The 12,277-nt window shown below is 45.3% G+C and overlaps 1 protein-coding gene across 1 annotated transcript in view; it reads left to right on the plus strand.

The window, feature by feature from the left end:
• LOC147465687 (uncharacterized) overlaps positions 1–11,723 on the plus strand; it is a 50,348-nt gene extending 38,625 nt beyond the window's left edge. Inside the window, exons 6-7 of the mRNA XM_086521406.1 lie at positions 11,255–11,371; positions 11,459–11,723. Of these exons, the coding sequence (XP_086377532.1) occupies positions 11,255–11,371; positions 11,459–11,566 (225 nt within the window). The 3' untranslated portion in view covers positions 11,567–11,723. The remainder of the gene's footprint in view (positions 1–11,254; positions 11,372–11,458) is intronic.
• Positions 11,724–12,277: the final 554 nt, after the last annotated feature.

Genomic DNA, 12,277 nt, shown 5'->3' on the forward strand with positions numbered 1-12,277 from the left:
GCCATCGCCGTCTTCGGCGATAGCAGATCAGCCCACAGCCTCGTGGTCATCGTCGTCGTCGCAGTACCCTCGGCATTTTCAGTTTTCAGTTTTCAGCCCATCGCCGTCCCGAGCGATAGCAGATCAGCCACAGCCCCGTCGTCGTCGTCGTCGTCGTCATCGTGGGAGCACCAAGCATCTCCAGCAGCACCTTCAATACCCAGGAGTACTAGCACTTAGCCTCTCAAGTACCAAGCATCCACTGCGGTATCCAGTCCTTAGCCTCAGCAGTACCCAGCATCAAGTACCCATTAGCATCTCAGCATTCCAGCATTTGTGCAAGCAATAAAGAAAGTACTTGCTCTGGCAACAGAGCAAGGGGGCTCTTGAGGGTGGTTGGACCGGACATGCCTTGTCTCTCTCTCTCTCTCTCTCTCTCTCTCTCTCTCTCTCTCTCTCTCTCTCTCTCTCTCTCTTCCCGCGTCTCTCTCGTTCATTGTCTTCAGTTTCAGTTTCTCTTTCAACTGAAGTAAATTAATTCTTGTGTTTGTGCGGAGTACTAGATCCGAGCAAAACCCTTAAACACTTCTGCTGCACCTGACACTCACACATGACACGATTGAATAGAACTGCAAGAACCTCTGCCAGCATATCTCTAGCATGTATAAAATGCTCTGGTACTAGACCATCATGATCATATGCCCTCTTGGTCCTCATCCTGTCAATGGCTGTCTTTACCATCTCAGTGGTAAAGGAGGTACTCGTAGATGGGCATGGCTCAAGAGGGTCTAGTAGGGGTGTCTGTCCAAGGACCATATGTAAGGATATTGCAGGGGGAGGGGAGTGCTCATTAAAGAAACGCCATGCCTCTCCTGAGTCTCTACTCAAGAACAACTGGTATAAGTCTCGCTCCATCTGAGCTTGGAATATTGGCTTCTTCTGTGACAGTTCCGTCGCACAAGGGGCCTAAAGGTTATCGGAGACTATCTGTGATTGATGACCCCTAGGAGAAGATCCCTCTGAAGCTGTGCTCGCCTCTCTCTACACTCCTCGTCATAACAACTGTCCCGAGGCATGGTCCCAGAACGGCGTCTCCGATCAGGCTGATTATGTGGGTATGCCTCTGCAGCTACATTATGCAATGTCTCAATTTGGTGATCTCCTCCATTGAGAGTCGTGGCCTCGTTGCTGTACATAGACGACCATAGATCTCCTCTGTATAAACAAAATCAGTCTCTGGTGTAAACATATAGCGGGTATGTGTCCTCTCTCTTGACACCTGGGTTGTACTGTACTGAAAGGAGACGGAAAGTGTCAAGAGAGCATGATCCACTGCTACACCCATTGGTCTAGGTCATATTGTGAAATCTTGATTGCAGGGGCTGAAGCTCAGCTGTGCCATCACATAGTCTTTTGCTGGCCCCTTCCTGTTTGGAAAGCATGTGAAACCGGCCGTTCTAGGAAAATGATGTAGGCATCTCCAGACCATGTGTAGTCGCCATCTCCGTGAGATGTCTCCCATACTCTGTCTGCTCTTTTGTCCTGTGAATGTCTATCAAGCCCCAAATCTCCTACATCTAGCTCTCTAAGCATCTCCTTTGAAGTGTCATAGAAAAGTATTTGAGCATTGCCCGTCCGGTGCACAAATCTGGTACAATGGTCTAGATGCAATGGACTTGCCGACGATGTTGATGACAATGATGACGACGATGAGGACGGGCTGAAAACTGAAAACGCTAGGGCTGAAATGCTGAAATCTGCAAAACGCTGACTTTCTGCTGAATACTTACATTGTGTCGACGAGGATGGCAATGACGACGACTCGACGACGATGCACTGAAAACGCAGATGCTGAAATCTGAAAACAGTGGGCTGAAATTGTAAACGTTGGCTGACTCGACGGCACGGCGAGGAGTTTGTTGCGGGTAGGTGAGATCTGCAAGACTAGGGGCTAAATTTGCAATGGCTAAGTGCTGAAAACTGAAAACGCTGGCTGTTCCCGGCTGATCTAGCGTCGGAAACTGCAAAACGCTAGGCTTGATCTGCTACTAAAAAACGCCAGGCTGATATGCTGCTGATGGAAACGCTAGGGAGGTTCTGTTGCTGTGGAGAAAAACGTTGGGCTGATCTGCAACTGAAAACGCTAAAGGATCTGGTAGAATCCAAAAACGTTGGTTGTCTTGCTGGCTGAAAACGCAAGGTCTTTTGCCGTCTTGCTGAGGAGAGAACATCGCAAGCCTGAGCTCCTGCTATCTCTTCTGCTTCTACTGAGTGACCATTGGGTTTCTTTCATAATTCCCTAGCAAGGTTGCCCTACTTACTTTTCCAACAAGTCACTTATTAATAAATAAGTGAAAAATGTGTATTTTGGGAAAAAGGGTTCTATGCTGTGTAAAATGCTCATCATGGGTACTAAATGCCATGCTAATGATTATGTTGTGTGCAATCAGAGGATATGCAACTAATCTAAGTGTTTGGACATGCACGGCCTACGCACAGGCTCACAAGTTGCCAAAACACTTCCTAGGCTGACCTGAACCCTAGACCTGAGATAGCTTGTCCACATGCACATAGGGTTAGATGTGCACGTGACAAGAGTCCTCAAAGCACAAGGCACTCATACTACGTTTCCCCTCCTTGGAGGAGGAGTTCTTGAAGAAGAGGCCAACCCTCAAGAAAGGTAGGTATTTTTCTCAGTGATAATCTCACCCTCTCATAGCTGATTCACATGAGACGTGATGCCAGAGATTACAGCAGCAAGGGACAAGGGAAAGATTGCCTTCTACAGAGATGGTCGGGTGGTGATTGTAGAGCGGTGTGAGACCCATGGGACCATATTGAAGATGGTAGCCTGGAATTGTAAAGGATCTTATAGGCTGGATGTGGGCGCCTATGAGAATAGCTTTTGGGAGAGGAACATTATATTCTTCTCAGAGACTCACCATGCCCCTGGAAAGATGATGCCACATGTGACAAGATATAGATGGGAGACAGCTTGCCAGACTGACACAAGATCTGAGTATGGGAGCCTATGAGACCAAACTGATACAAATTGGTGAATCTGATACCATGATTGGGTATTAAAAAAGAGATGCTAAAAATGAAACTAGGAGTGCTACTAGCTGGTACTATGTGGAATAAGTGTGATCATTGATACAATGGGTGCCTAGTACAAGAGGGTGATATAATGGGTCGTGATTCTATCCTCATCTATACTCTGAATGTCGAGATAGTATGGCTTGAATTGAGAGAGAGAGAGAGAGAGAGAGAGAGAGAGAGAGAGAGAGAGAGAGAGAGAGAGAGAGAGAGAGAGAGAGAGAGAGAGAGAGAGAGTGGCGGCGTTCCACTCCTAGAGAGCACTAGCCCCAAAACCCAGGCTCCCCTTTCAGTATTTCTTTATATTGCTTCAACAAGGTACACATTTGGGACTCAAAACGCGCGGCTGTCTGTGCAGCGATGCACGTTAGAAGGGATCTTTGCAACACGCGTTGTTCCGTACAATGGACACGTCAGCAATTCTTGTGGTCTTGGCTGGTTGCCCAAAGTTGGGTCTTTAATGGCCCTATCCCCCGCTAGGGGTGCCATGTCACCAAAACTTGTGACACTTCAACCTCAACCCCCACTTCCTCGTACTCCACCACCTCATTGTTATTGACATCTCCAGGATTTTGCTGCTTGCCCATAGAAGAGCAATCAACTTTGTTTTGATACCATTGTAATCGGCTGGTCTATTGCCCAGGCAGTAATGGACGGCAAATCAGTAAATTGTAGCCCACAATAATGAAGAAGAAAGTGTTTATTCAGCCCACAAAGTAATGATAGAGATACACATAGACTCACACAACATAGAGACAAAGAATTCAGTCCATTGATAATGTGTAGTGATGGAGATCATGAGATAGAGCATAAAATAGAGAGAAATGGAGAGAGTGCGAGATAGAGAGGGATGGGGAGAAATGAAGAGGCAGAGTTTTCACAAACTGATGACATGGCAAACCCTAAAACACACACACACACACACACACACTCTCTGGCAGGGCTGAAATGATGACCGGGCTGCTGGAGTAGTTGACGTGGCTGGCTGTGTACGGCAGGGATGCCACGTGGCAGCAGTACGGACGTTTGCGATTTACGACGCGTTTTGCCGGCTGTTTCAGCGGCAGTTTTGGGCCTTGCTTTTTGCTACGCAAAACAGCATGAGAGAGAGAGAGAGAGAGAGAGAGAGAGAGAGAGAGAGAGAGAGAGAGAGAGAGAGAGAGAGAGAGAGAGAGAGAGAGAGAGAGAGAGAGAGAGAGAGAGAGAGAGAGAGAGAGAGCTTTACTTATAAAAAAAGCGTTGCTTTATTTTGTGCCAAGTATGGCTTGAGAGAGAAAAAGGAAAGCTCTTGTTTTATTTTAAAAGGGCTTTTGAGTTTACCAGCTTTTGGGGCTCTGCTTTTGGCATCCCTTGTACTCTTTAAATACGTGAGCAAGCGTCTCACAACTCAGAGCATCTGGACGCAGAGTCTTGAGTGTGAGCACCTGCCCGCACTCTTGTACTTTGAACACAGATTAATATAAAAAGTACCGAAAGGGGTGCCAGACTTTGGGGCCAATATCTCTAGGCACGGAAATCTGCCAGGCCAGTGTCGAATAAATTGTGAACTTTGAACTGTTTTGAAGTGGTTATTTGGTGCTGTCGTGGTAGATTCTTGACTTGGAGTGTCCAAGTTTGTTACAGTGGTATCAGAGCACGACCGATTCTCTTCTACGGGAAATCCGATCCCAATTTTTTTCCCGTGGCACCTATGGCTTCAGGCAAAGATCAGTCGACTCCCTCTGCCTCCGGAGATGCGGGAAGGGATCACAACAAAGATTCATGCAAGGAGTACGGCCCCCCTCGGCCTACTTCGGCTGAAGCGTCAACGACTGATTGGCGACGCAACAGAGATGATGCTCAATTTTGCGAAGGACCCAAAATATGAAAAATATATGAGCAAGACCTCTTTCGAGGAGGTGCACGTACAGTAATGACAGATCGCAGAACCACCCAAGAAACCTCCTACTCCCAGGATGTACACATAGCAAGAATTAGAAGAGGTGGTTCATGCACGCATTGCTCAGCTTTTTGACGCGCGGAACAAAGTTAAAAAGCAAAAGTGATACCACATTGTGTGGGGCCTGAACCGAATCAAACGAATGAAAGTGCAAACTTTGTCGGGCAAAGGGAAAGATCAAGAAGCTCTTTTGAAGGAGCCAAGGCCAACTTCTTGAATTGGCGGCTCCATTTGGAATTACGCCCTACAGGCTGAGGCCACATTTGGAGGTAGTTCAAGTGGCACCCAGACGGGATGTTGCCATTACACCGAGCATGGGTAAACTTTCGTTTGCAATGACAGAGGTGTTTAGGGCACGCGGAGTTTTACGTAATTGCCTTGGAAGGTTGTGACGTTCTACTCGAAATCCCTTCGTACCATAAGAACAACGTCGTGGTTGACTACCGAGCCGAGAATGCGACTTTGACAATTGAAGGGCTCAGAGATTGTACTTGATGAACTTCAGTTTCTTTACTCTCTTTTTTTTTTTTTTGGAGAGAACTGAACGATTGATGAAGGTCGAATATGTTTTGACCTGAACAAAAGAACGCCAAGATTTGCTCCACACTCATGCCAATTGCTTTTCAAAGGTGTGTCAGGCGAGTTACCACCCGCTCGTCCTGAAGATCATACTATTGATATGATACTAGGAAGCACACCTCCAAACCGGCCATCTTACCGTGTGAGCCGAGCCCAGAACGAAGAGATTATGAACCAAGTGAAAGACCTCTTGGAAAAGGGTCTTGTCCAGCCTAGTACTTCACCGTATTGCTCTCCAGTGTTGTTGGTTTTGAAGAAAGACGGATCTTGGAGAATGTGCATCAATTATAGAGCTCTCAACTAAATCACCATCAAGAATAGATTCCCGATTCCTAGGATCGATGATATACTCAACAGATTACAGGGATCCTCATGTTTTAGCAGGATTGATTTGAAGGGTGGATATCATCAAATCCGAATTGCATCGGAAGACGTCTACAAGACAGCCTTTCAGACGACTTTTGGATTATTTGAGTTTTTGTGATGCCTTTTGGCTTAACCAATGCTCCTGTGACATTTAACCGGATGATGGACATGATTTTTTGAGAGTATAGACTATTTGTTGGCACTTTCTTTGACGACATCATTGTTTTCTCCAAGGATGAGGCAGAACATATAGATCATCTACTTCAAGTCTTTCAGGCATTACGAGATCACAAGTTAGTGATTAATGCAAAGAAAAGTGATTTTTTTCCTACCAGAGATACACTTTTTTGGGACACATTGCGTCAGCACAGGAGTGCAGATGGATCCGGCCAAGATAGAGACTATCCGTGATTGGCCCGATTTGAAGAATGTCCAGGAAGTTCGAAGCTTCTTGGGATTGTGTTCGTACTACTGGCGGTTCATTCGAAAGTTTGCAGAGGTTGCTTCCCCTTTGCATATCTTGACACAGAAAGGAGTCCCTTTCTCGTGGGGACCCACAGAGGTGACTGCCTTTCAGACTTTGAAAGAGAAATTGACTACGGGACCAGTTTTGGCTTTGCTGGGCTTGCAGAAGTCGTTTGAAGTATATTGTGATACTTGTGGTCGTAGTCTGGATGCGGTCTTAATGCAAGAAGGCCAATGTCATTGCCTACGAGAGCCAATTGTTCTCAAGGCCGGAATTGACAACACAGATTTGTGAGAAAGAGCTTTTGGTAGCTATCCATGCTCTTATTCAGTGGCGACATTACCTACTCGGAGCTGATTTTACGATTTTCACAGATGATGGGAGTTTACGCTACTTATTGTCACGGAAGCAGCTATCGGAAAAAGCAGATTCGATGGGCAAACATTTTGTCACGGTTTACTTCCGGATTGCCCATGTGCAGGGACAAAAGAAATTGGTGGCAAATTCTTTGTCTCGAAAGCCGTTGGTTCTGGCTATTTCCGCGATACATCATAGGAACTTCGAGGATATGGTCGGTCAGTACGCCATAGAACAGATTTTGCAGATGTATTCAGTTGAATACAGAAAGGGGAGATAGTAGCGGACTATTCCATTTGGGATGGCTACTTGATGAAGAAAACCATGTTGTGCGTTACACAGCCGTTGAGGGAAAAGGTTCTAATTGAATGCCTCTGTCCGCCTTTTACGGGTCACAGATGCATTGCTACCACCTTGAAAGGGGTAGCGAGATACTTCTTTTGGCCGAGACTCAAGAAGGATGTGGATGAGATTGTGCGCAGTTGCTTGATATGCCAGAAGGTCAAGTTCGACAGGCATAAAGCACAGGGATTGTTACAGCCTTTTACCCATACCCACCCGCCCCAGGGAAAGTATTGCAATGGATTTCATCTCCCGAGAACACAGTGTGGGCACGGTTGTTTATTGCCCAGGTCTTCAGATTACATGGCATGCCTGAGAAATTGTCTCCGACATGGACCCTAGGTTCACGAGTTTGTTTTGGATGGCTATTTGGGAGAAGATAGGCACGTGGTTGCAGTTCTCGTCATCGTTCCACCTGTAGACTGACCGGCAATCAGTACTGGATTTGTTGACGTCTCCTACGTTGGATTAGAAGACTACATGGGAAAGGTGTTTACCTTTGGTGGAATATGCCTACACAAACACGATTAACTCTTTGATGGGGAAGGTGCCATGTGAGATTCTTGTATTTGCTACGAAGGTTCCACCCTTAGCACGAAAGATAAGATTTTTCTTTGAAGCCGACCAGTTCACAAGGGACTTGGTCCGGAAAGCTTTGCAAATATTTTAGGAAAGATAGAAAAAGACAGCAGATTGCCATTGTCGCGATTTGAAATCGAAGGAGAATGATTGGGTGCTCTTACATTATGGGAAGGCACTCCCGAGAAAGAAAAAAAAAAGGGAAAGGAGCGGCTTCTTTGAAAGCTTAGCATGAGTAGTGTGCACCTTTCCAGATTTTTCGAAAAGATAAATGATACCTCCTTTGGACTGAAACTGCCAGAATACTTGGAGGATTCACAATGTTTTTTATGTGAGTCTCTTGAAGCCTTTTGAAGGCGATGTTCTTGATGATGAACAACCCGAATAGGACGAAAACGAGCAGATATTCGTTCCAAAACAGAAATTGGCACAAAAAGAAAGAAAGAAGGTAAAGCAAACTGATGGTTCTTGGTTAAATTCAAGGCCTACTTCGCATTGGATGCGAAGCGAATGGAGGAGGAAGACCTAGCAGATATTCCTCCGAATGTGAATCTTTACCTTGCAACTTTAGCATAGTCTACTCCAAATGAAACCCAGAATTCAGCTTGGCCGGAGATCTAGTGCAATGGGTTTGCAGAAGAGGGGAGTTACTCCGCTCCTTTGTCAACAGATGCCTCGATTTTTGAATACTAGAGTCATTGATGTCTCTTTGAGCTTCGTTGATAGTGATAGCTGACAGTATTTTGCTGGATGACTTTATGAAATGGAATTCCGGAAAAATATGAAATTGACTTGTTCTTGACTTGTTTAAGTGCAGCATTTTGGTCTGAATGATCTCCAATAGACATGGTTGCAATAGGGGTTAGTCAATCGGACAATTATGAGCTCGTGAGTGGATCTAGATGCGATTGCTAACTACATTGCCGATAAATCATGGTCTAAGATCCGAATGAATGTTGAATGTCATGTGATGTCCTGTGATGTTGTTGATTTGACTATCGATTGGTACATGTGCTAGATGTGTGTTCCTAGTGCGTAGGTACTAAGAGTCAGTGTCTGCTAAGACAGTCTATGGCTTCTATCTGTTTTGCAGGCGTAATCGAGGGAGATTCCAATGCTTTCAAGAGGGGGGTATGTCACAAATTGGTGACGTGGCAAACCCTAAACACACACACACACTCTCTGGCAGTGCTGAAATGATGACCGGGTTGCTGGAGTAGCTAGTAGCTGACGTGGTTGGTTGTGTACGACAGGGATGTCACATGGCAGCAGTACGAACGCGTTTTGCGGGCTGTTCAGCGGCAGTTTTGGGCCTTGCTTTTGGCTACGTAAAACAGCATGAGAGAGAGAGAGAGAGAGAGAGAGAGAGAGAGAGAGAGAGAGAGAGAGAGAGAGAGCTTTACTTTTAAAAAAAGCTTTGCTTTATTTTGTGCCAAGTATGGCTTGAGAGAGAAAAAGGAAAGCTCCTATTTTATTTTAAAAGGGCTTTTGAGTTTACCAGCTTTTGGGCCTCTGCTTTTGGCATCCCTTGTACTCTTTAAATACGTGAGCAGGCCTCTCACAACTCAGAGCATCTGGATGCAGAGTCTGAGTGTGAGCACCTACCCGCACTCTTGTACTTTGAACATAGATTAATATAAAAAGAAGTACCGAAAGGGGCGTCAGACTTTGGGGCCAATATCTCTAGGCACGGAACTTTGCCGGGCGAGTGTCGAATAAATTGTGAACTGTGAACTGTTTTGAAGTGGTTATTTGGTGCTGTTGTGGTAGAGTCTTGACTTGGAGTGTCCAAGTCTGTTACAGGAGTTCCCCTTCTACATTGCACTGGCTCCTCAATAGGGGCCCTTGGTGGTATTTCTTGATTCTATTAATAATGGAAATTAGCTACAAAGCTTCTCTTGAGTGTAGACAAAGAGAAAGTATATACCATAGAGATCCACCACAACTGGCTATTCAACCTTTTAATAGGGGGGTGTGTGTGTGTGTTGTTTAGCAGTGGCAATTGTGCCATTTGTCGGCACTTTCTCTAACTAAGCGTGTCACAAAGTGATGACATGGCATGCCCAATTGGAAGAGAAATGGCCGAGTGGACAAGAGAAACCGAGCCAACCAACTGAAAGAACCTTTGAAGCACCGGCCGTGGGGCCCGAAACCCTAAAAAGACCAAAAGCTTGAACTCTGAGGATTTTCCGTAAATCGCGCTGACATGTTGACGTGGCAGATCGTACGGATGTTGACGTGGCAGGCTGTACGGATTTCTGGTAAAAGCTTTTGGGAGTAGATGCTTTTGGGGTTCAGTGCTTTTGAACCCGATGCTTTTGGGTATCCCTTGTACTATTTATAAGAGCCCCTGGGGCCTCACTCTACAGAGCATCTAGATGTAGAGTCTGAGAGCAGAGGACCCTCGGGAGTTGGGTTGTGATCAATAATAGAGAAATTCCGGAAGGGGCACCATTCTTTGGGGCCAGTGCTTCTGGGCGCGGAAGTCCGCCGTGCCATCTCGACTCTTTCTTTCTCTCTATTAAAGCTCAGTGGTTTTGAAGTTTCTATTCGTGGGTTGCTACCTAATTTCTTGCTTGGGGTGTCCAAGCCTGTAACAAAGCCTGGAATGGGCTGATTTGGACATGTGACCTCCTGCTGTGCTGTACCTGGCGGTATATCTTTAATTTATTGCTGTCAAGCAAATTAATCTCTTGCTCAGGGATATGACTCTCAGAATCTGCGTGCAACTGGGTCGTTGGCCTCACTTAAATAGCACCTGATAGCTAAGAGCAACCAACAAAGCAACTGCTATAAATGACTCATTTGATAAAACCAACTTGTTCGTCCAGCAGGCCCCATGGCAATTCCATAAAAGCATCTGCGATGCTGCCAATAAAGGTAGCAGCAATTGGTGCTGCCACATCATCAGCCTGCCGCCATACAGACATCAGCCAACGTCCGTAGAGTCTACTACCACATCATGGCTTTGTCCGTACATGTGCCATGTCAGCATTCAACCATCCTGCCACTTCATCACTTTTGTGACAGCGCACATGCAGCAAGTAGAACAGCAGCGAGAGCAGGGGAGAGTGAGATTGCGTTTGAAAAGTTGGGAATAGAGATCAATGATCAATAAAGCAGGCCACTTTTTGGCTAGTAAAAATGAGCTAGAGAAAGACAGGGAGCTGATTTTGACCGGCAGAAAATATGTAAGGGGGAGAGGGAGATCACGGGCTAATTTTGGGGGGTCCTTCACCAGATTAGCCCACATGTTGTGTTTCTATCTGTTTTTCAAGCAGAGCCCATAACACTCTGGAGCATAAGTTTGACTAAGCCTTATTGTTGCTTTTAATGGTACAACCAAGTATTCAGCCAATTTGTAGATCCCTCCCAATAATGATCCAAGTGGACTTTTGCTCATTGGCACTCACCGGAACATGTCCCTTGAACTCGTTGCCCAGCTTTTACTGTGACAATAACTCCTTGTATTGTACTGCCAATAGTTCAAAAAATGTCCGTATAAATCGATCAGGCCCATTTCTTACTGGAGAATTTGTGTGCCATGACAGCTATCAGGAACAATTGTGGTGAATCTCAGTCTATGTGGAGATTGTAAAATGACATATGAGAGAGAACGGGGCCCACGGGAGTCGTACAAGGTTCTTCTCCGCAGAAGGTGCATTCAGGTTTGAGTTTTTTCTCTTACTTTTAGTGCTAGCACTCCTCAATTTATGAATGGCATCACCTCTCAAATTCATCTGCATTATCTTCAGGTTCTTACAGGAGAGAGTCGCTATAATTTCACACATTCTATTCGGAATGATGATCTTCTAGATCCGCGCAGAGTCAGCATGACGTTTCGGCAGTCTGTGGATGCTTGAGCTTTTTACTAGTTGCAAAAACAGTTGTTATCTCAATTGTGGTTGTGCCGATAAAAAGAAAGGAAGAGAGTCATGAGTCTGGGGATTTCAAAGTCATAGAACTGTAGGGCTAGAGAGAGAGAGAGAGAGAGAGAGAGAGAGAGAGAGAGAGAGAGAGCACATATCCAGGGAAATTGGTTCACTTCAGTATGCTGTGGATAGGTGTTTTGGCATGCTAAAAATGCCCTAGAGGAGAAGGGAGAGGGTGTACAAATGGTTTTGTCCATTTATTTTAGTTAGTGAATGGGTCCCTTCATTAAGGCCACAACTACCTTTACATTTTGTTAGTGTTTTAGAATGTACAAATGGTTTTGTGTAGTGTTTCGTCGTTAGTGAATGGGTCCTCCAGTAAAAAGCCACATGTACCTTTACATCTTGTTGTATTGTTTTAGAATGCCTACATGAGAATTCACCTTGTTTACAATTGTCACCCCAATTTTGCGGTCAGTATTCCTCATTGTAAAGATGCAGAAATATAAGGTTGCAAATATGCCAAAATTTTGAACTGTTTTCTTGTATTTTTCACCCGTTATGTCTCTTTACCAAATGGTGATTTAAATTTTAAAGAGGATACAGCTGAGGCAAACCTTTCCTGCACATTGAGGTGAGTGTACTACAATTTGTTTTTGATAGATGATGTTCACTTTGCAGCACAAATGATTGACTCACACA

The sequence above is a fragment of the Adiantum capillus-veneris genome, chromosome 1, assembly GCF_014529385.1.
Source record: "Adiantum capillus-veneris isolate H3 chromosome 1, ASM1452938v2, whole genome shotgun sequence".
Lineage (NCBI taxonomy): Eukaryota > Viridiplantae > Streptophyta > Polypodiopsida > Polypodiales > Pteridaceae > Adiantum > Adiantum capillus-veneris.